The sequence below is a fragment of the Pieris napi genome, chromosome 19 (assembly GCF_905475465.1).
Source record: "Pieris napi chromosome 19, ilPieNapi1.2, whole genome shotgun sequence".
In the NCBI taxonomy this organism is placed as follows: Eukaryota; Metazoa; Arthropoda; class Insecta; order Lepidoptera; family Pieridae; genus Pieris; species Pieris napi.
The window spans coordinates 3,399,870-3,424,110 of record NC_062252.1 but is presented as its reverse complement, the minus strand read 5'-3'; the positions used below and the strand labels follow the sequence as shown (position 1 = coordinate 3,424,110).

Here is a 24,241-nt window from a genome sequence, read left to right as displayed (position 1 = left end):
ATGATTTATGGGATATTTTTATTTTGGTTTTGAAGTGGTTTTTCGGGTATTAATTAAAAAAATTAAATGTTATAAATTCTATTCACTCTAAAGAAAGTTCACAAAGGAATTCACGCAAACAATATTTGAACTAATACTGTAAATAAATAAAACAATTTCATAAGAACAACATATAATCAACTGTTTTACGTAATCTTAATACATAATTGTTATTAGTTTTAATATCCAATAAATGTTAGCTTTGCATTATTTTATTGCTTATTACACTTCTTAAGGCATTTCATAAGTTTTGGTCTATCAATTAGATTTATATATTTATATTTTGTTTAAAAAAAATATAATAATTAAACCTGGGTTTAATGCATACAATTTTTATTTCACAATTTTGAATACTAAGAAGTGCAATTCGAATATTGTGTTTACTATTGTATGAATTAAATATAATATTTAGCATTGTTTATGTTAGTGACGATAACATTCTAAGTCAAATTTAATATTTAAATTAGGTTATGGCAAATGTCAAATTAATTTCGAAGTATTTGTGTAATAATGAGAATTTTTTTATTGATCTGAAGAAATAAATAACAGTCTGCAATTTAACTTAATGTTATTTGCAAACAAGAGAAATCTACTGATACCAAATGAAAAAGTCACTGACATATCCTTATTGAAAAGTTTAGATGTTTCAACAAAATATGGTAATGTTAATGGTAACATACATACAAAAAAATCAAGAAAATTTCACACTTTTTAAATTGTGTTTTACACACAAAATCACATGCAAGCCCCAACATCAGATGCATCAATACCCAGCATGGCCAATTCATCCAACTCTTCTTTATTCCTCTCGATCTTCTTCTCACTCTCCTCTTGATTCTTCTGTCTTTTGTCATTTATTTGATTTTTCGGCAATATTGGGACATGAGTGTCGTACAACTGTTGTCGAGGGTACATAGATGCATTCATTTCGAATGGTACCATCATCGGAGTCTGTCCCAAAAGGCCGATCTGCTGAAATTGAGGAACCATTCCCATCCCACTGAAGCCTGGGATTTGCTGGTTCATACCTTGGAATAACTCCTGTTGTTTCATGTCGGGTTTCACATCGGATGGGAAAATTATGTCTAATGCGTCTTGAAAGTCTTTGGGAAGGTTTGGAGGTTGGGCTCCCCTGTGAATATTTATTAATTAAATTATTTATTCCATACACATTCAGGTAGATGAAAATTTTATTAGACCTAGGTTTATTCTGTTTCATACCTATTTTTTTAAGTGTTCTATAATTATTGCAACTAAGTTGAAAAATAATTAGCCTAAAGGTCTAGATACCAGGCCATAAACTCCAAAAAAAAAAGTTGAAAAATAAAATGAAATTATTAAAGACAATATTTTTGCCAAATATGTAAAAGCTTCACCCAATTAAGTGGCCAGATAGGAACATTTAGTTCCCCGGGCACTTGACCTGTTTTTGATAACATTTTAGATATTACTTACTGGTGGTTACTTGGCACAATCTGTGGTGTTGGAGTGGGCATTGTTATAATGGGGGCAGGGGGACAGGGGGGCACCACGGGGGCCGCTGAAATAGGGGCTCCCACTAGGTACGGGTTCAGGAGCCCTGACATCAAATGTTGCTGAGCCTCTGCTTGGGACCTTTCCAGCTGGGACTTTGCGATTTTCTCTTTAAACTCTGCTACCTGGAAACGAACATTTATGATGATAATTATTTATTTATATATCTGAAAATATCTTTGGAATATAGCTATTATAAATTCCAAAAAAATTGTTACCTTAATTTCTTAAGATTAAAAATTGTGATTTAGTTCCTCATATTTTATTACGATTGTTGGCAAATGAAATTAATATGTATTTCCATATAAAAAGTTTTCAAAAACTTTTGACTGCTGAAATGCAAATGTTGAATTTTGAAAAACAGCGAAATAATATATTCATTCAATTTAGCTTTAGTTGTGATTTAAAAAAAAAACTTACTTTCTTCTGAATCTCTATATCCATCTCCTGTTGTTTCTTGCGTATAGCTTCAACATCTATCTTCTTTTCATCTTCCTTTTTTATTTCCTCTGTTTTTGGCTTTCCGAGATGTTTGTAAACGGGCATTTTTCCTTAAAATCGAAAGGGATACGTTTATAAATATAAAATAGAAATCCTACTGAGTATGGCTTAGAATACCTTAAAGTTCATGAAGGGCTGTAAAAAATTTAATTGTAAAACGTTACGATGCGGGGCGGGGATTAAATTACGCCTTATTGTTAATATTTTTTTCGACTTACACCACATAATAGTAACTAAAGAGTCACTAGGTGGTCACGAAACGTTTTACTATACTCGGATACAGTACTGTACTTGGGTACTGAATAACGTTACGGCGAGTTACATGGGGGGGGGGGGGGTCAATAATCTCCCAAAAATTGCGTTACGTAATACTTGAACGCTCCCATAAGGTGCGCTTACACGAGGGCAATAATTGCTCGGCGATACGAATGGACCGATCTGGAGCAATTAATGGAGCGATTTTAATAAATTCAATAAATGTCAATAAATTATTTCGGCGATATTGCTTCTAATTGCTCCAGATATTTCATATCGCTCAATGTCGCAGATACGAATTGACGAATATCCAATGGACTTGGAAATTCCTAGCAATTTTTGTATATGTCTCATTCGCACTTGTTTGTTTTGCGGCTTGCCGTCTTGCTTCCGCGGGGACAGCGAGAGGTCTAAATAATAATAATTTCTAATTACTTTATTCAAAAGTAATTCAAAGTATGTTCGTGACATTCTAGTAATTTTTTTTGAATAATATATTATCTAATTCTTGAAAAAAAAAACAATTAAATTAAAGAATTAAAGAAAAATTAAAAATATAATAAATTAATTATTTTTTTCTTTAATTGTTTAATTTTATTTTCACAATATAAATTGCGGCCTCTTTGCCAAAAACGATCGCACCCAGATTTGACGCACCAGACGCCTTTTCCTTTTCTTTCTTTTTTGTTTTTGATTAATAATAAAAAAAGCGCTACAAGCCGCCGCAGCAAGAAGAATGTCGTCCATAGCGAGCGAATACTGAAATGCTCGTGTATGATAGTATTGCCTAGTTGATGAAGTGGTGCCATATCGCTCAATATTGTATTGCGCAGTATTGATGCTTGTTGCCGTTGCCGTAAATTGCTTGATGTAGTCGTGACGTCATAATTGACGAGTATTGACTGGAATTGAGCAATTTTAATTGCCCGTGTAAGCGCACCTTTAGTGGGGCGAAGAATTTCACCTATTTATGTCATTATAATAAGTATTTAGAATATTGTAGAAGGTAATCTTATTTTTAGATCTGTAGTTTCATAATACATCTATATAATGTATGGAGTTTTATTAAAAATAAAACTAGGTATATTATAATATTATATATATATATATAGTAATATTAAAAAAAACACACACCAATAAAGGGCATTTTTCTAATCTCTGGTTTCTTAACTTCTCGTGGCGGTGAGTTTCTTCTGTCATCTCTCCTATCACGTTTACCTTCTCTTCTTTCCTCACGTTTGATTTCCCTTCTGTCATCGTGAGACTCGATTAGACGACGTTGAGACTCGATTAGACGACGTTCTTCTCGCGAATCAGATCGACGCATGTCACGGCTAGAATCATATTTCAATCTATGGACACTATACGACATTATTATATTCTACTAAAAGATATTATATACTTTTTTATAGTAAATATTGTATCGTTTTTAATTATAAACTCACTAAAGATATTTATAACATTTTATATAATTATGACATAATTTCGAAAAGATTTCGCCCAATTGACTTGTACCCAGGCCATGTTAATACATTAAAAAAAATTTAGCCTTAAGGTAATTTTTCAGCATTGTAACATTTCTATAGTACTGTTATTTGTCTATTAAATTATGTATATATACCGATCTCTGTCTCCTTCTCTTGGCGGAGATCTCTCTCTTTCCCTCGCATTGCGGTCCCCGCGACGGCTTAGACTTTCCATATGATCCATCTTAATTCTATAATTATATGCCATATTACTTTTCTATTATTTAAAATATTTTAAATAATAACGAAATACTACACTTTTTTAGTGCGTTTCAATGTCTCAATTTCTTGCGTTTATTTCTATTTAAATACAAATATTAAAAGACAACTTTACTAGTGTTGATAATAATATAAATACAGTTAAGAAAAAAAAATAATTATAATTACTTTTCATATAAAAAATATTATCTGTGAAATGTTCTCTACAATAGAACTACTAATATAATCGGTTCTTCGTATATCTGTATTGTGTGTGTTTCGCTTCCTTGTAAATAAGACAATATAAGGGCCTCATAGCCTAGCGGTCTTATTAAGTGGCAGCTAGGTGAGGGGTACCGGGTTCGATTCCCGGTTCGAGGGCCAGTTTTAATTTAAATTTGTTCTCAGCCTTTGGGAGGGTTGTGCGGTACCGGGCGAGTGCCTAAACCGTACATGGAGGACGTGGTCGAATTTCTAAAGCAAAAAGCACGAATGATAAAAATCTCATACTTGACGCTGGCTAATGCACAAACCGTGCCAGAGCCATAAAAAAAAAAGACAATACCTTTTAATGTCCTCAATGATCTTCCTGTCTGAGTCGTGATGACGCTCTTCATTGTGTGACATCCATTCCTTGCCGCGGGGTTCGCTTCTGTCTTTCATTTTTTCTTTTTCTTTTCTGTCTGAAAGGAAATATTTATTTTAGAGATCTAAAGAGCATCAATGTTAATGCATTTATCAAAGAAACATGTATGGATTTGTTTTTGAGTTCTTTCTATCGTTATTTATTCGCAATACAGTAAATAAATATATTAATATTTTTTTAAAGTTATACTTCTTTAAGCGCGTTATGAAAAATTGATCAGAGTGAAATTTTGAAGGATGCGCGCGCAAAGTGACACAAAATTAACAGAATGAAGTTGCCCACGAAAGATGCTACGGCATTGGACATAATTTAAAAACAACATTCGAATAATAATAGAATTTATGTTACACTTAATGTAAGAGATTGATAATAAATATTTATTTATTTAATTTTTCAAATGTAAACTGAACTTTATTGACTATAATGTCCAGTCTTTGATTATTTAATTGTAATTAATTATTTGCATGCAATCAAAAACTATTTTTAATAATGCCAAAGAAGTATAACTTCTTACCCGCGTTCATAAGTACACGCACCCTTTTTTATATCACTAATCAAGTATTGGGCCACTTAAAGCTATTACTTCATGGGAAATTTGACTCATGAATTATAGACAAATATTTGTTATATTTTGTAACCATAAGACAAAAAAATATTGTGCATTGTTACAGTGTCTATCTATCAGCCTCAATATATCATACAACAAAAGATATAAGTTAAATTATATAGAATCCACAACATACTACTTTTCTTCTTCTTAACAGGCTCACTGTCAGAATCGCTAGAGGTTGTCTGCGAACTGCTGCTACTACTACTTCTCTTCCTATTCTTTTTCTTCTTCTTGTCTTTTCTCTTTTTTTCGATCTCTCTTTCAGGAGTTTTGTTTTTTGTATGAAAGCCATCTTTACTGAAGGTGATTGTATGTGCTGTATATTGGCCCTTATCCTCTTTACTCTTCTTGGTATCACGTGATTTCTCAAACGCCTTCTGACGATCAGACATCCAGTCTGTCTCCCAGTGAGGATTCTGTTCTACGAAGTTCTGAAAATATATTTTTAGCGTAGTTTAAGATCTTAAACAATATTCGGGTTTCTTTAATTATCAGTGATAAGGGAGCGTTCAAGTATTACGTAACGCAATTTTTGGGGATTATTGACTCCCCCCTCCCCATGTAACTCGTCGTAACGTTTTTCAGTGCCCAAGTACAATACTGTACCCAAGTATAGTAAAACGTTTCGTGACCACCTAAAAGATTAACAATAACGCGTAATTTAATCCCCGCCCCGCATCGTAACGTTTTACAAAAGGACCCCCCCCCCCCCCTCCCAAAATACGTTACGTAATACTTGAACGCTCCCTAAGATTTAAATACATAGTAAATTAATTCACTTTAACTAAACACTCTCTCGTAACGTATAGAAAAACATCATGTATCAAGCACACAAGGCTGATCATCTACTTGCCTATTAGGAAAAACAAATGATCACGAAACAGACACACAAATCCAGACTTGAAACCCACTTTCACTAAATTCTTAATTTAAAATATATTTAGTTCCTATTTGCGCTGATATCGCTTTTTCCTGAATCATTGAATCGTTTAAAAAAAAATTAATCCCTGAGTTATGTAATCTAACTTGTAAACAATCACAATGTTTATATAAAAATCAATAGTTACACAAAATTTTTCCAAAAATCTAACTTCAGAATATGTGTGCTAACCGCTTAATACCCTGAATTGCATTTAAGCAAAATTTTTACCAATAAGTTGGTTATTCATTGCAAGCATTCAATATAAAGATTACTTACTGTATAATTCTTCGCATGTACTACAGATTTAAGATGAGCAGAAGCACAATGAAGATCACCAATGAACTGGTCACACAATTTGCAGTACCAAGCCGTTGATGGTACAAAGAATTGTAATCCTAGAAATATTGAATTAAAACCAAATTGAAATAGCATAGTTTATCTTTCCAATTGATACATATTTCTGTCTGTTTGGATAGAAATTTTGTTTTCTCAAAAAGTTTTCCTACTCTATGGAAGCAACATATTTGAATACTGTTGTTGATAAATAAAAATGTTAGTTCAGAAGGGAACATTAAACTTAAAATTAATGTTATGGGTTTCAGTTATATAGGTATATATATATATATATATATATATTTATTTATAGTATAATGGTAATCCTAGATTGATACAAAGTTTTTCTTAAATTATCGAGCATGACAAATTATAATCAAACACAGGCAATAATGCAATTATAATTACTTGAATTCAAATCTCAGTAGACACACATTATATAGATGGAAGATAGTCAAAAAGAGTCACCGATTGAATTGACCCAAAAGGACAGAGAAACAAAGGCAGACCAAAAGAGAGTTGAAAAAGTTGAAGGTCTTCTCCTGGACCCGCATCTTCAGAGTAATAAAATTATATATAAATTATAAATTTTATATTATTTATAAATTATATATTTACTTTGTATATGTGTAAAGTAGATGTGAATAAATAAAGGCTTATTGTTATTATTAGAGTAGACACACCGCACCCTAAAGATTTATTAAGAAACAGTTACTGATAAGGGATAACATCCATCACATTGTCACAACGCATACAAATTCATTCAAAAAGCAGGACATGAAATAATACAAATAATTTACCTTTAATAGGAGTCCTTTTCGTTGGAGCAGAAGCATAGTTAGGGAAACCTTCATGCATTCCTGTCAATGAATGCCACGGAGCCTCCATATGGGCGGCTGCACTTCTGTCAAAAATACTTTCTAGAACTGTTTGCATTGATTTGCAAGTAAATTTTTGACGAATATGAACAAAGTTAAATTTTATTTGGGTCTAAGAGATCACGGTTTCCTTCACCGTACGAGTGAGTGTTTAAACCGCACATAGAGAAAAATCCATTGGTCGCGTTGGTCTAGGTCACCACTGCTCTTGTTTAACCAAACTTAGTTTAAATTATCAAAGATTCTGCTGGAAAATCTTATATTTATTTATTAATATGCTTTAAACTCACTTATGATGTGCAGCTGAATGCAAATGGTTTAAGTAATCTTTAGCAGTTGGAGGAAAGTCGTTGCAAACCCGACACCAGTGCATTTCAGGGTCATAGTACACATAGTTGCATTTGTTGCCCACTGAAGGCGACCTAAAAAAAATTTAAGTTAAAAAATCATTCAAAAAAATATTTAATAAATAATTTAGGAATTTTGTCTTTATATATTTAATACATAATATCTTATAAATATAAAAGGTAAAATAAAACACAAGACCTTTATTGTATTCTTTAATTACATTATTTATAATGATAAACATTTTAACGCTTTTAAATCAAAACTATTTATTAGACAAATTGATGTTCTTTACTACACTGGATGCATTTCTTAAATAAACTTATTATATAATATTTTTACATGAACATCACATAATCACATTGTTTCTTCTTAAAAATATTTGTAGTTAGCCATTAACAAACATAAGCCAAGTTAAATAGGGAATTAATGAAATTGATTTCATAATATATTCTCCTTCTATATAATCTTCCACCTCTTGTAATTCTGTGTTAAGCAAATGGTATTAAAAATAAATAAGCTAATTATAAAAACAAGTTAAACAACTGAAACACAACTTACCTTATAACAAATTTAATTTTTTTAACTGTTTTGAACATTCAATGTAATAATTTCAATATATAATAGTTTTAAATTACAACAAACCTGGATTTACGTTTTGAGCTGCGATCGGGAGAGCCGTCTGAATCATTTATATTGGCTGCTTCTTCTCCAATGATCCCATTAAGCATGTCAACCACATTATTGATGGTTTTTAGTTTATTCTGAATTTCCAACTATAAAAACATACAAAAAGCAAACTCTTTCTATAATAGTAAATAACAGAAAAGATTTTATTAAGCAAAACTACAAATTTAATTTAATACACATAACAAAAGTAAATCGAACCTGTAACTTTGTATTTTCCTTTAAAAACCTTTTAGTATCTGGGCTTGGTGATCGCTTGGAGTCACCACGAAGTTCACTGCGCTGATCTTTCAATGTATCTAACTCTTTCTTAAGAATACTAGCTTTTTTAATGTAGTCCTCCCTTTGCTTTGACAGAGCTGCTTTTTGATGACGCATTTCAGATTCAATTGCAGCTGTAAAAATATTTTCAGTAAATAGCTATAAATTAAAATAATATAATTTAAATTGAGTCTTTCATTTCAAACTTATCACAGAAAAAAGATAGTAGCAGAGAGAGCTTCTTATTTAGCAACACATCCATTTTCAAGGTTAATCTTTATTTTTACATTGATATGACAATATTACACTGGGTTGTTGTAACCTGAAAATTTTTTGCTGCAAAAGTTAAATGTATAATCTACATTAGCATATAAACATATTTTCTCATCACTATTGTTATCAAAACCAATAATTTCATTCAATATATGATAATTTTTCTGCAGCATTCTTGACTCGTTAACTTATTTTAGTGGTGTTACTTAGTTTATTATATTATAATTATTGTTTATCATATTACTTAACATTAACTGAAACAACTTTGCTTTTGATAAACACACAATACAAACACAGAAGACCTTATAGAGATCTTATAAATTATTTGATATAGCATCACATGTATAACACTTATAAATAAAATATAACTTACTTTGAAATAATGATACTTTTCTCACTACAAGTAAACACAAACTTATTGAACACTGTTTATGAAAACATAAGGTTTAAATTGTACCTTCTTTTTTTATTTGATCTTCAACATTGTAAACCTGTGGAGCAGGTGGAGGAGGAAGAGACATCTGATTCCAAGAAGACATTTCATTGTTGGAAGGTGGCGGTCCAGATGAGAACTCATCATAAATACCTGAGTAAGATGGTTGATAGCTTTGGTTGTATGCAGGACCCTGAAATATAAAAGTTTCTTTATCTTGTAATTGGATATAGTCGTTTAAATAAAAAACGCCATGGTGAAACAAAGGTAATAAATTTTAAATAAGCTTATCCCTACATCTTGAGTTGAAAAACTAGGTGGAGGAGGAGGAATAGCAAAATCCTGACGATGGTTATCCCAAACTTCATGCGACTTTGGTTTATCATTCATAAGATTATCGTCGATATCCTTTTTCGTTCTATTTGGGGAACTACTCCTTTTGTCCCGAAGAGGACTGTGGCTACGCTTCATCGGCCGAGGCTTTTCATAACGCCGGTAGGATTCCCAGTTACGATCGCGAGTATAAAAATCTTTTCGTCCCATACCACGGGACATTCTCGTTTTATATAAACACTTTTTTCAGGTTAAATTGTTTACCTAGACTTCACAAATGTTTTTATAAAGTAGGTATCTTATAATAAAGAGACGCTTCACGCTAACAACAACGCGTTATTGAGAAAATATAAATTTATTTTTGACATTAGTATTTTGTGTGACATTGACAATTAACATGGATAACCAAATCAGAGACTAAAAGTATTTCGGGAAAACCGCCATATATATCAGGTTTTTATTTCATGAGAAATCCCAAAAAATCTGATAGAGATCTTATAAATAAAAAATAAAAAAATCTAACTATATTTAACAGAATTTAATCAGCTGTCAAGATACTAATAAGGAAACCAAGAAAAAAAAAGTAGGGCAAACTTTTTTCTCATCAGGAAATTCTGTTATAAAAGCAAACCCCGGTTATGTGGGACTCACCTTCCAAATAAATCCCGAGAAAAGCGTCGCAGTTCTCTTTGCCAGGGGCAACCACGGTGCGCTCGCTCAATCTTCGGGAAAAATTCCGCCTCAAGAAAGAGGTTACCCTATACGGGCAAGCCATCCCTTGGCAAAAGTCCGTCAAATATCTATAGTCACGCTCGATAGCGGCATGTCTTTCCGTAAGCATATAGCCGCCATTCGCAAGAAGGCCTGTTATGTCCTCTCTCGCCTCCATTTCCTCCTAAATACAAGGAGTAATATGTCCCTTAGACACAAGGTGACATTGTACAAGGCCTGCATCCGACCGTGCATGAGATACGCTAGCGTAGTCTTTGCGCACTGTGCCCCCTCCCATATCCACCGGCTACAGGTGCTTCAGACTCGATTCATGAGAATCGCGACCGGCGCACCCTTCAACGTGAGAAACGTCGATTTCCACCACGACCTGGAGCTCCTTAACATAGCCCAATGGATGAAGTTGGCGTCCACACGCCACTTCGACAAGGCTAAACACTATCCCAACTCGTTGGTACAAAAAAGCACCAACTATTATCCCCTCCCGACAAAAAAGGCTTGAAGGAGGCCCCGACACATACTAACGGATCCGGATGATCCAATAATAATAATCCGATAATAAATATGCCCTTCAGGCGATTGACCACCCCGTGACGGCCCAAGCTGAGGTTCGAGTCTCACAGCCCGAGCTGAGCTGTAAAGGCCCTTAAGGCCAACAGTGAGATTCCATTAAAAAAAAGTGGGACTCAGCCACAGCGTCCCACTGTCACCCAACGACACCTTGGTATTTTCACATATATGGCAAACAAAATATCTCGAGTAAAAAGTTATATTTTTATGAATTCCGTACTCATAAAAAATGTTTTTTTAATCTTAACTTAAAAACATTTATTTTACCACTATAATAATAATATATAAATATAATTTATTACATTATAATAATAAAATGTAGACAAAAATCATTTTATAATTTATTGACTAGTTAAGTACCTATTATTTGTATTATCAGCTCAGTTTCATTCATACTTCTTTATAAGAATGTCTTTTTCTTTCGACTTCACTACTATACAGTTATTTGGACCAGTTTTAGGTCCTCAAAACTACTTAATAAGAATACTCATCGTAAAACGAAATTATTACTTATTAAAAAAGTGTTAGCTAAAAAATATGTATTAAAAATTAGTTTCATATAAACACAGATGCCTATACCACAGATTTCAGAAAGTTGGGCATTTTATGATCCAATAAAGATCCAAAATTTACCCTTTTAATAAGGTGTAAATTACGGTTATTAAATTAAAACCCGTCACATTTTGAAGTTGCATGAATAATGAACTTACTGGCAAATCAACAGTCAACAATATTATTTAGTACCTACTTATTACTTAATAATAAATCAATAATATTATGTAACCTAGTAAATATATTATGTTGAAAAGTTTTAGTGCCTTAGATTTGAAAAAAAAACATTAAAATTGTTTACAATTTTCCGGCTGAAGGAAGTCAGGGTGTCGATCATGGGTCGTTGCACTTCATGGCGGGGAAGCAAAACCACCGCGACCGCTGAAACGCAGCCATTGTCGCTTCGCTACAGAGTACGCATGCGCGGCTGTTGACGTTGCCGCCAAAACTCCGGAGTTACGATAAAAAAGTTTATGAAAGAAATTAAAACAAAATTCCGTGAATACATCTGATTTCTTTGTTATATTTAAGCTTAAGTGTGATTTTATATTGAGGAAGATGAAATATAAGGTAAGATTTTAATTAAACCGTTTTTAAGTTTTTTTTAGAAATGCATTATGATTTATTTTTAACGCGACTTGTGCATTTTAATGTTATTAATCTAATATATGATAGGAATATATGTATACGTTATACGACATGTTATAAATTATAATAAAAGACGCTTTAGTCGTTTCGATTTCCACGTTTTCTTAGGTAATTTTTTCGGGTACCTTCATATTTTAAATGTAGTAAGTTTATATCATTAGAGCATTTATTTTATTTTAATTTGTTTTGCATAGGTCTTTTGTCTAATCTTTATTTGTAAGATGTATAATACATAAAGTCACTAAGTAAAAAAATAAGAAAAACCCGCAAATTACTTTGTTATCTTTTTTATTGAATAGCGAGGCGGATTCCCGCTTACTATAATATATAGTTAATTACTACCACAACTTTTTGTTGAGTTTGTTATAACTATTCGTAAGCAAATTTTTTTCGTAGTATTTCGTTTCTAAAATCCGTGCTAAAAGTGGTTAGTTTTGTAGGTTTTTTTTTTTAATTTGGCCTTACTTGTGAATTAACTGATATTGACCGATTTAAATATCAAAAGGAGGAGGCTTTGACGGTTTTTTTAAACGGCTACTTCTTGCTCACTGGGTTAAAACGTATATTAAAAGTTCATCTCTAACAAGGTACCTATCATATAACACCAAGTTCAGACCTTTATGTATAAAACCGTAACAAACACGAGATTCTTGGTTATAGAAGTAAATTTTAACAAATTTTTTTCGTTATTTATTATTGCAATAAGCAACGTCCGGCAAAATTTTGTTTTATAAAGAATCGTAAGTAGAAATTTCTTATAATTTTTATTAGGTATTTTCTTTAAAAATATACGAAATTGCAAGTAATTTTGACCATTCAATGATAAATGCCAAATTGCTAGCTAAAAAATTCGAATACATGGAGTTTAATTCTAATTGTACATGATAAATACTCCTGCAAATAATTTTTCTTTTTTATCCCATTTTCTATTATGTATTTCTATTATACATGGCTTTATAGGTGTGACTCTCTTCGTACTAAGTGTTTCAAGTTTTATTTATGTTATACAAAAACTTTATATTGTATTATATAAATTATCAATCTAATTTGCTTTTTAAAGTAAAACTGAACTCAAAAAGCACCAGTACCGAATAAATAAAATGCAATGTGTATAGTTATCTAATTTCGAATAAAACCCCAAATTACCTTGAATGAAAATAATAAGAAAAAAATTAAAAAGAAAAAGATCTCAAATAATTAAAGTAATAAGATCTCAAATTAAATTATGAATCAAAATAATATGTAAGAGTAATAAAAAAACCAGAGGCGCTATTTCTGTATCTCTTTCGTGATCATTCGTTTTTTCTTCCTCGCGTGGTTTCCCTCACCGTACGAGCGAGTGTTAAAACGGCACATAGATAAAGTTGATTGGTGTATCCGGGGATTAAACCTACGACCTCAGGCATGAGAGTCACACGCTGAAGCCAATAAATCCATAAAATTTTTAAAGAACACTTTAAAAAACTAAATCTTCGATGTTACTATTCGTAACAATTTTATTTTTGTTAAAGTTACCATAAACGCCAAATTTAATAATAAAAACAGAGTGATTGTAAGATAAAATAAATAAAATAAGGAACACGAAGACATAACAATAGTTCAAAAATCACATTTACGAACAATACGAATTTACGCTTTGGCTTTCATAAACATCTACGAATATTTTAATACTACCATTGTTAAATTTAATATCAAAACAATTGAAAGAAAATTACTAAATGAAAATAAACGCGTGTTAACCTAACAAGATACTTATTATTACCTTAAACTAGTATTACAAAACTATCTACAGAAGTTTCTCTTATATTTAGTTTCTTGTCTACAATTTCGGATAAGCACTCGAAACATCGAGATATGTAAATAATGTAATAAATTCCCGATTATATCCGTTATAAAACATATATTCTACAGATTGCGGCGACTCTCAACCCCGACGTCATGTATCAAGTCAAATAGACTTTTCTGTCCGCTGTAAGATACTTGTGTGTCAGGCACAAAAGGCTCACCTATAAAGTAATATGATCAATGCGGAACATAGATCCAAAGCGGAGGATTGTAGCGGCTAAGTTTTTATGACCACAGATACACCCTCACATACATCTCTCTCTCTTCTATTTATATGTTATCATATATATAAACGCTTTATTGGATTTTTATAAAAATTCTATTAATAAACATTAAACGTGTACGTAACATCTCTTGAACTTTATTAGTCCTGTAAAAACAACAGGTAATCTATTAATAGCATGTTTAAAGAATAATTTTACATACATTTAAAAAAATTAACAATTACGTGTAAAATTTATGTAGGTATCTCATCCGCCAACTGTTCAATAACAATAGGTCGAGTACAATTCCTATAAAAATATTGTCTTAAGCAATGGGATATAAAAATATATAATTTTTATATATATATAAAAATGAATTGCTGTTCGTTAGTCTCGCTAAAACTCGAGAACGGCCGGACCGATTTGGCTAATTATGATCTTGAAATATTTGTGGAAGATCAGGGAAGGTTTAAATGGTGGGAAACATAATTAACAATTAAAGATAAATACTAAAAACAACAATTGAATTTTCCAATAAAAACTGTTCTTAGTTGGGAATTGGACGTCTTTTTAGAAATAAAAAGTTGACACTTGGTTGTGTAGTATGTAGTCTGCTGTATGAGGTCCGATCTCTTTGGTTTATTTTAAAAGTTTTGACACAAATATATGTTTGTGAAACAAAGTTCACGGGGTCATCTAGTAAGGAATATTTCTGTGTCTGTCCCAACGTTCAGTTGTGGAGCGATTTTGTTGACAATTGTTATTTCCCGAATCAAACTTAGGGAACATGGTCTAATGGGTACACCACACAACCCATAGGGGTCGAAGTAAAAGTATTTTTGTATCTAGAATGCTTCGTCTTTATCTTGTGAATCAGTTACGATACACAAACATATTAACAGAATAATAGATTGACCCGTTGAAAGTGTGTCGTTCTGAAACCTACACAATAACTGTTATTCAATATTTGGTCCCGTTACAGTAGCCCAGAGGCGTTCCGTTAAAATCCTCACAATATCCTTTCTGGGCTGGACATTGACCTTGCAACAATGGTCAAAAATTTAGGTTACCATAACGTTAATATTACGGCTTTAGTGAGTCAAAAGCTTACTATGATATTAACAGACGTACAAAATTCAGTGAGTGTCTACGTTTAGATATATCTCTTGAATTCATTTGTTTCTAATGCGGTTATTACTAGATTAATTCTGTGAAAAAACTTCCTACTAACTGTTGCTTCGATCTTTTAAACTACGCTTTCATATTTCTTCTTGAACATCAATTTAAGTTAAAAGAAGTATATTTCTTTGTATATTAAATATTTGGTATATTTAAGGTCCCAGTTATTAAGTTAAAAGTCTAAATATTGAACATTAGTTTGCCTTTATATATCTATATAGTACTGACTTCGTAACAATCCCATGACTGGCATATATTGTAAACACTCTCAACGTACCGTACATAAACAGATTTAAAGTAAGTAAATATTATTTAAGAAATCTTAGTTCATTGAAAGATTTTGAAATAGACATACATATCGAGAATTGAGCTTAAAAACCGGACTGTTCAGTAAAGACTGCTCCAGGCTGAGTATTATATAATATTATATATTCGCATTAAAGCTATAAAAAGCTAAGGGGGTACAAAGTAGACATATTTCTGTATCTGTTTCGTGGCACGTTTTGTAGTAGCAAGGAGGGATTTTGTTTACAATTGTTTTTCGCGAATCAAACTTAAGATTACAGGAAGAGGAGGTTATAGGCAATATGAGCTAACCACAGACCTACGGAGGTCGATGAAAAAGTATTATATTTTTTATGTTGAATGATTTGTCTTGTCACCCACAGCTTAAACTCGAACCTAGACATTTCACGACTTCTTTATGTATCTTATTATAAATGAATAATGCGTCTAAAAATAATTGTTTTTCTAGTCGTTAATATGTTCATGTGTAATGGTCGCAGAATGAAGATGTTCTATACATAATTTATGACACGGCGCCATAACCACTTATCCGCATTCTAGTTTAATAATCTATTACAATCAGACGTCTTTGAAAACATAAAATTATTTGCATTACAAATAATTTAAGAAATTAAAAGAAATCATAACCTCTAATAATTCTATTTGTAATTCTTTTTTCATTGAAGCAGAAAAAGAAACAATTATAGATGCATTTTTAATACACTATCAAACGATTGTTGGGAAAAGCAAGTTTAAGCAAGTTTTTAACAGATCTAGTACGTACGTTTATTTAAAGATCTTCGTCTTTTTCAATTTTCCATATTAAGTTACAATCTTATTTGAAAATTCATTCAAATTAAAACATTTTTATTCAAATAGTATTTCTTTACACAAAGGAAAAGTAACTCTTAATATTTTAGCCACGAAGTAGGTACCACTAAAATTTATGTACATAGATTTCCAGACATTTTTTAGTATTACACGCCTTGTAATAAAACAGGCTGTTACAGCAATAACATTGAGTACCTACAGTCGTAACACTTAATTTTATAGAATTTATTAGCCATTTTCATTCAAATTACCATCAGATAACATATTCTGAATGTGTAGTACGGAGCTTTCGTAAACGTATCTTTAGTGCTTTGTCGCAACTTAATTAATAATTAGCATTCATAGTTATGAAAATATTTACTTTTTTAGAAAATATTTAAATATTCGATTACATATTTGTGTATTTTTCAGGAAAATTCATATCAAATTGTTCTGGCGTTTTATAGCTAAAAGTAAAATAAATCATTTGTTAGCCGCTATCCCAAATATTTGTGCAAATAATTCAACAGTTAGCAAAGAAATTCTAAATTCAAATTTTTAATTAAATTTTTAAAGGCAAGGTTCTCCAAATTTGGGAGAGTGTTAATTACAAAAGTTTTGAAAACAATTATACATAGATTACTTATCTGTGCTTATTATTATGACATTCTGATAACAAATGTGACATTTGCATGCTTATTTTTAAATGCCTTAATGTGCAGTTATATAATTAATTGATCTGAATGCACCAATTTCTTGCCAAATAAACGATTTATAATTTATTTTACTATTTTGTGACAATATATTGCATAAGCTAAAGATTTGCCTAATCACGAAACATATAACATTAATTCTACGCAAAAACGAAAATATTATCTTGAGTTTAATGTAATTTTACAAACCTTTTACTTGTTTTAGAAACGTAACCAAAAAAACGATGGTTGCGTAAGCCATTAATATTTCGAATAATTGGTAGTCAACCGCCTAGATCATGAACTTGGTTGAAGAAATTTTCAATTCCACCATAATTGCGGTTTTCACTGTCCATTGGCCTTAGAGATTGTAACATCGATGAGAAATCCATGGAAATCAGACGTCAGTTGCAACACGAACTAGTGCAAAATTGCAAATTCAGGGGTCACGGAACACTGTCACATCTATTTCGGGTCAATCAACTGTGAGTCACCCTGATCTTTGTGTACCACTGGTCCTGTACTATCTAATCTTCAACACAACGTCTAAGTGTTGTTACAGATATTCATTCAATTCGCTAATTGGAATGATTGTTACTCCTGGTTGTAAAGTATCACAAGCTTAGCGATAAGCAATACAATATGTTTTTTGTGAATGTATGAAGTCAATGTTTAACGAAAAAATTTTTCTTAATGCTCATATAAGCTGTTTTATCCATAATAATATTATAGAGAGGGCAGATTTGTATGTAAGTATGTTTGTGACGAATTGGCTCAAAAATTACTGGACCGATTTTAAATTCTTTCACAAAATAGATGTCCGCTAGTCTTTAATATTTGATAAGTGGATGGATCTGATAATAAATAAAATTGCACTAAACTCAATGACATAGGTACACAAATGTGTCATCCTCGTTTCTTATTAGGGGCTGTAGAATGTTGCTCAGTATAAGCAATATATAGCAGTGTTTAGTGTAGATAATAATGACCGTCAAACTAGCTTAAAGAATACACCGATTTCAATTTACATACTTAGTAAACACTTAATGGACAACCGTAATGTGGACACGGTACAAAGATAACAAGTGCGGTATCATATAGTAATTTACCTTTGAATGAGGAACAGTTTATATGTAGACAATACAGAACAATGAAAGGGAAAGCAAAAAGAACGACGAGCCAATTCTCTCACGGACGGAGAAAACGGCCCGTGCTATACGCTCGCACGTTTACTAATCATATGTATTTTGTGACTTAGTGTGTACTTGTGACTATATTTGAAGGTTTTCTGCCTAAAGAAACGGTTTTTTTTAATACAACTTAAAGATTTATTGGAACGTTTTGTTTGCATTGTTTTAATTAAGTCTTATAAAGAGACTAGGTACAAGTAAATAATGATTAAAAAATCATTAAGGGTTGAAAAAAATCTATTAACATATACTATACAAGCAGACTCGGCCAAGCGTTGCTGTGGCTAAGGTTTTTGCTATATTACATAGCAGTAAACTATTCAAGGGAAACGGTAGGAGAACACCAGTCATGGGGACCAACATGCTTTTTTACACAGATGCCATTAAATTGTAGCTTATGTGAAACGTTGCTAGTTTCAACACAGCGCCATCTGTTAGAATTGTCAATGTCAAATAATAAACAAATAATTTGCAATAAAATAATATTGCGGGTATAAATTAAGATGAAAGCTATCCTATCTTTTAAGTTAGATCAAACTGCACACGGTGTGCAAATTTAAGTGAAATCGGTTAAGTAGTTTAGGAGTTCACAGCGGACAAACAACGTGACACGTTATTTATATATATTAAGATTTGAATAATTAATAAAAATATCTACGTCTATTTTAAAATTCACTACCTAAAACCTTTTGAAGCATATGAGTAATGATAATAAGGATTATATATGAACTAAAAATATACTTTTACAAACTTCGCTTCCATTGTCACAGATTGCGGACATGGGTGACGAATATATTATATTTGCATATTTTTACAAGCATAACAATGGTGTCAGTAAACCGACACAGTGCGATATGACATAACTATAAAAAGCGTAACAATTCAATATACTGCATTGTGAGCTGAACCGTTTGATCTAGATTTCATGCCACTCAAAACAGTTTCATAGATCTGTATCCTTGGAATTCTCTAACGAAGGCTTTATAATATTTTCGGTCGCAACATACGCTGTATGATACAACAGTATCATTATTTTCTAACTGCATGGTATACGCGAGCCGTATTTATTACCGAAAACGCTTTGCTACAGCTACTTACAAATACGTAATACATAGGTAGTTATTATAAAAAAAGACATTCTAAATTTTTTTTAAACTATAATTGACTAACAAAATACTAACTTTTAATACATAATATGGCATTTATATTTTAAAACAGACGAGTGAGTATTGGTAGCTTTTCTTAACCTGCATGGTATTACAAAAGTGCTTTCAAAATCAAAAGTAATATAGAGAAAGGATATAAGTAATTATTTGGATACTGCGAATATTGTGCTTGCTCGTAGATTCTAGTTCCTGTCTATTCGCGTTGTGTCGTACTTTTGCAGCAATAAACGCTTTCACTCTCTTTCAAAACCGAACTACTAAACATTTGCTAATAGCTTGCTATTGAGTATGGCAATAAGGAACACTAATATTTAACGAAATGTGGATTTTCGTCTTTAAATTAAAATTAATATCAAATGACTAAAGAGGATACCGCATTACTAGCTATACGCTGGTCTTGTGCCTGATCGTAGCGTAACAGCGTATAAATCTCCAGCTGAGATTCTTCACCGAACGTCTTGATAGAATATGATATACGTCCATCATTCCACGACTGACCATTTTTTAAGACATTTTTTGCCACGCACAACCGCTATGTGGAACCAGCTGCCCGTGAGGTATTTCCGAACCAATACAACTAAGGGTCCTACAAAGATCGTATTAATTCTTACAAGGCCGGCAACGCACAGACGAGCCCTCTGGCATTGAGAGTGTCCATGAGCAGCGGTCTCACATAACATCAGATGAGCCTCATGCCCGTTAGCCCTATGTTCTACACAAAAACTCAGAGAATGTTTGCATTAGATTTGCTTTAATGTTCCTGCGATTAGCACGTTTGACCTGACAAACTCTTCAGCTTTTTATTATAAAAAAATAATAATTTTTAAATAAAAATAGAGATACTATCCAGTTGATTGGATTCTTAAATTGTAAATGAAAACATGCATTGTGAAGATTGCTTCATCAAAGATTACGTTTTCATGTTTAATATAAGTCTTTATTTATTTATTCAGAAGATGTACAGCATAATACATAAATAGATGTACAGATATGTAACATTGTGAGCCAATTAAAAATCTTCACATATAGTTTTTCTTAAATATTTTGGTTGTACAACAAAAAAGAAAAACCAGAATTTAATTAAGTTGTCAATGGAAGGTACGAAGTACATTCATCTTTTGAAGTACGTTCATTCATTGATATCATCACCATACTCGTGGCGAACATATCAATGTCAATAATTAATTCATTAAATCTGTTCGCTGTTCTAACCATAAAGTTGCTCTCTCTATAATTTGTATTTACTTTAGGGTCTAAAACAGTCCCTCGAGACAATTACAAGCTAATGCAGTGACTAATGTACTGGAATACGCTAAACGTGTACTATCTCTAATAACAACTCATTGTCTATGCACAATGGACTGATCTCATTTATCCTTTTTGTTAACGTCAGTACTAGATTTTTAATGAAACCTAATTTGTTCAATAATGACTGTGCATGTAATTCCACGTATAATAAGGGAGCTATGGAAGTACTATATCGTTAAAAATTTATAGACATATTCAGTAATTAAATTTTATTGAAATGGAGAGTAGTTTTATATATACTAGCTGACCCCGTGAACTTCGTTTCTCCTTAATGTGATTTTACTTAGCCTACCTTGATAGGCTAGTGACCTAGTACATGGAATATTTTGCTATGCTACTCGAGCGACTGTTCGGCTTTCTGGAATGAAAACTTTTAGGTTTTTCTGTGATTTTTTCTCTATATAAACCTCAGAGATCAAGTCATAGGATTTTAATTAACAAATAAAAAATTGGGGTTCATTGTAGTGGACTAAAAATTCAGGGTTGTATTTATGTTTTTTTTATGCTGTATCTTAAAAAAATATAAACAAAAAAAAATATCTAAAAAATAAAAATAAAATTTAGGCGTGGACCCACCCTTAACATTTAGGGGTTTTAAAGATAGATAGTAGCCAAGTCTCAGACTTATTGTAAAATTTCATAAAAATGGGTTGAGCCGTTTCGGAGGAGTGGGAATGAACATTTTGGCACTATAATTTTATATAAAAATTATTTATAAAAAAGGATAAAGAAAAGAGATTAAGATAAAATAAAAGGCTTTGTTATGTAATAAATGTTTATTAAATCGTAAAATTGTTTTATTACAGGTGAAGGACGCCGATAGTGAGAGTCATCGCCGGTCAGACTCCGGCCTTGAAGAGAAACTGTAAGTTAAACTACTGTTATGGAACATTACTAACTCATTTGAATAAAACTACTTTAATGGATATAAACGTACATGTAGGTACGTTCATGAAAACTTAAAAGTGATTTTATTATCTTTATGAATGTGAAACTTGAATCCTAAGATCTGCCAACTGAACACCTTCCTAAAAGGAATACATATCGGATTCCTTTCTTCCTAGTTTGACTTAAAGCTTAAACTCCTATATTAAAATATGTTCTAGAATCTCGGCTGATTATTCCGAACTAGGTTTTTTGTACAAAATAACTACGATTCCATACGTTTAATTGTATGCAGAATGTTTATTGTCTAATTTGAACTAAAAACCTTGAGTTTTTTGTATTAAACATCATAGTTTTTACGGGGTTTGCTAAATTATAGGCATTTTTTTATAGACTAATCTAAAGTTATGAATCATTTAAGATGCAAAGTGTATTCAATGTTTCATAGTTTTAGTAGTAGCTCAAAGGGTGGTCTCAGTGTCCCAGAAATACATAGTTTAAAGATTTCAGAAGTAAAAATAATAAGCCAATAATAAATAATTTGTAACCAAAGCATACAATATTGCGTACAAGATTGACATCATCAAAATACCGTTACCACATTTAACTTGTGAAAAATTAAACGACTGTTCGCGTCGCTTGGCTGTCATTGGTTAACGTTGACCAATCACAATGATGCAATGCTATCAGATGTTTTCCCCGGTAGTCCGGTCTCTGTCTAATCCGGCACCCCCTGTAATGCTACATGGTATTTATTATTGAATATTTTTTAAGCAATCTTCGCTAATGCATGTTTGAAATTTAATTGTATAACAAAACGTAAACTCTCTATTGTATTGTCTAATTTACTCAATTTGACATACATATTGAAGTATGATTTGTACTTCAAAGTACATATAACATAAATAATCTTTTCATTGGATTGTAAATAAATCCGTAGGTAGGCTCTATAATCCGACAAATTCGTTAGTCCGACACTGCCCTGCAAAATTTTTGTAGGATTACCAGGGGTCAACTGTAGTACATTTCAACTTCTCACTCTATTTGATATATCTTAGTATGTATATATAAATTACGCGTCACGTTGTTTGTCCGCTATGGACTCCTAAGCAACTTAACCGATTTCAATCAAATTTGCACACCGTGTGCAGTTTGGTCTAACTTAAAAGATAGGATAGCTTACATCTTAATTTATACCCGAAATTTTTATTGCAAATTATTTGTTTATTATTTGACAGTCACAATTCTAACAGATAGCGCTGTGTTGAGAGTACCAACGTTTCACAGAAGATATAATTTAATGACATAACCACCAAAGCATGGTGGTCCTCATGACTGGTGTTCTCTACGGTTTCCCTTGAATAGTTTACTACTATGTAATATAACAAAAACCTTAGCCACAGCAGCGCTTGGCCGAGTCTGCTAGTCTATAATATATATTACTTATAATGCAAGGAGAATTGAAGAACAAAACGTGGTTAGAAACATAGGAAGTGTATAAACAGCTAACCACATCGTATTCCGCACATCGTATTATGTAATGTTTCGCATTCATACTCGTTTATATTATCTTAGATGTATCTCCTCCTTCGAACCTCATTAATTTTATTGTTAAGTATCGTATATCTTATAGTGTGATAGTAATCTCTATGCCTTCTTGTTAATACTTATACACCTTAAATAATTCCTTATAAAGGAAAGGATTTTTCACAGCTTATTTTATCAGCATTGCTGTAGTACTAATACGTAGACTCCACAAATCCGTTTCTATCTCAAAACTTGTACACTTTTGCTAATAAATTTTGTTAGAGGTGTCCCGTCCCGTAACCGCAAAAACGGCGTTCGCTATTTCTGGATTATTAATTGGTAATTTTTTTAATAAAACGTTGACACAAATTCCTGTAGCTTTCGTCGGGAATTCCGCCTACAAATTCTATTCATATGAAAACGGAGAACACATCCAGCAAGTTATCACATAGAATCAAATCATTTATACACAATTCGACGTTTTTGCTTTGTTTTCAAAATTTTTCAAAATTCAAAAATCATTTAATCATATAGGTAACACATTGTACACTTATGACTCGTCAGTAATGAAATACATATTAATGCTTCTAATTTTACATTTAGTGCAAGTTCTCAAATCAAGGGCGTAGAACGGAAGAGAAGAACTGGCAATAAACTCTCCGCCACTCTTTTTAATCGCCATGTTTTTTCGTCTTAACGTCATTAGATTCGTATACTAAAAGATACCAATTCTGTATCTACGTTTGAGAAATATTTCATTCATGTCAAAGTTTGTAGTGAAAAGATGGTTTGATAGAAACGAGATTTACTTTCCTAATACCTGCAGTTGCCCCTATAAACAGTAATTATTTAATTTTATACACATATTACCCACACATT

At 31.9% G+C, this 24,241-nt stretch overlaps 2 protein-coding genes across 2 annotated transcripts in view; one reads left to right on the top strand and one right to left on the bottom strand.

Moving 5' to 3' along the window:
* Positions 1 to 160: 160 nt before the first annotated feature.
* On the bottom strand, positions 161 to 10,129 carry LOC125059221 (zinc finger matrin-type protein CG9776). Its single transcript, XM_047663533.1, has 14 exons — positions 9,738 to 10,129; positions 9,465 to 9,633; positions 8,675 to 8,868; positions 8,432 to 8,562; positions 7,732 to 7,863; positions 7,364 to 7,467; positions 6,507 to 6,625; positions 5,442 to 5,739; positions 4,618 to 4,735; positions 3,950 to 4,045; positions 3,463 to 3,680; positions 1,993 to 2,123; positions 1,495 to 1,697; positions 161 to 1,171 (listed from the first exon to the last, which is right to left on the bottom strand). The coding sequence occupies exons 1-14, from the start codon at positions 9,993 to 9,995 to the stop codon at positions 775 to 777; spliced, it is 2,568 nt and encodes an 855-aa protein (XP_047519489.1). The 5' UTR covers positions 9,996 to 10,129; the 3' UTR covers positions 161 to 774.
* A 1,863-nt stretch (positions 10,130 to 11,992) lies between these two features.
* Positions 11,993 to 24,241, top strand: part of LOC125059398 (neprilysin-4-like) — a 45,697-nt gene continuing 33,448 nt past the window's right edge. Inside the window, exons 1-2 of the mRNA XM_047663803.1 lie at positions 11,993 to 12,194; positions 21,757 to 21,815. Of these exons, the coding sequence (XP_047519759.1) occupies positions 12,183 to 12,194; positions 21,757 to 21,815 (71 nt within the window). The 5' untranslated portion in view covers positions 11,993 to 12,182. The remainder of the gene's footprint in view (positions 12,195 to 21,756; positions 21,816 to 24,241) is intronic.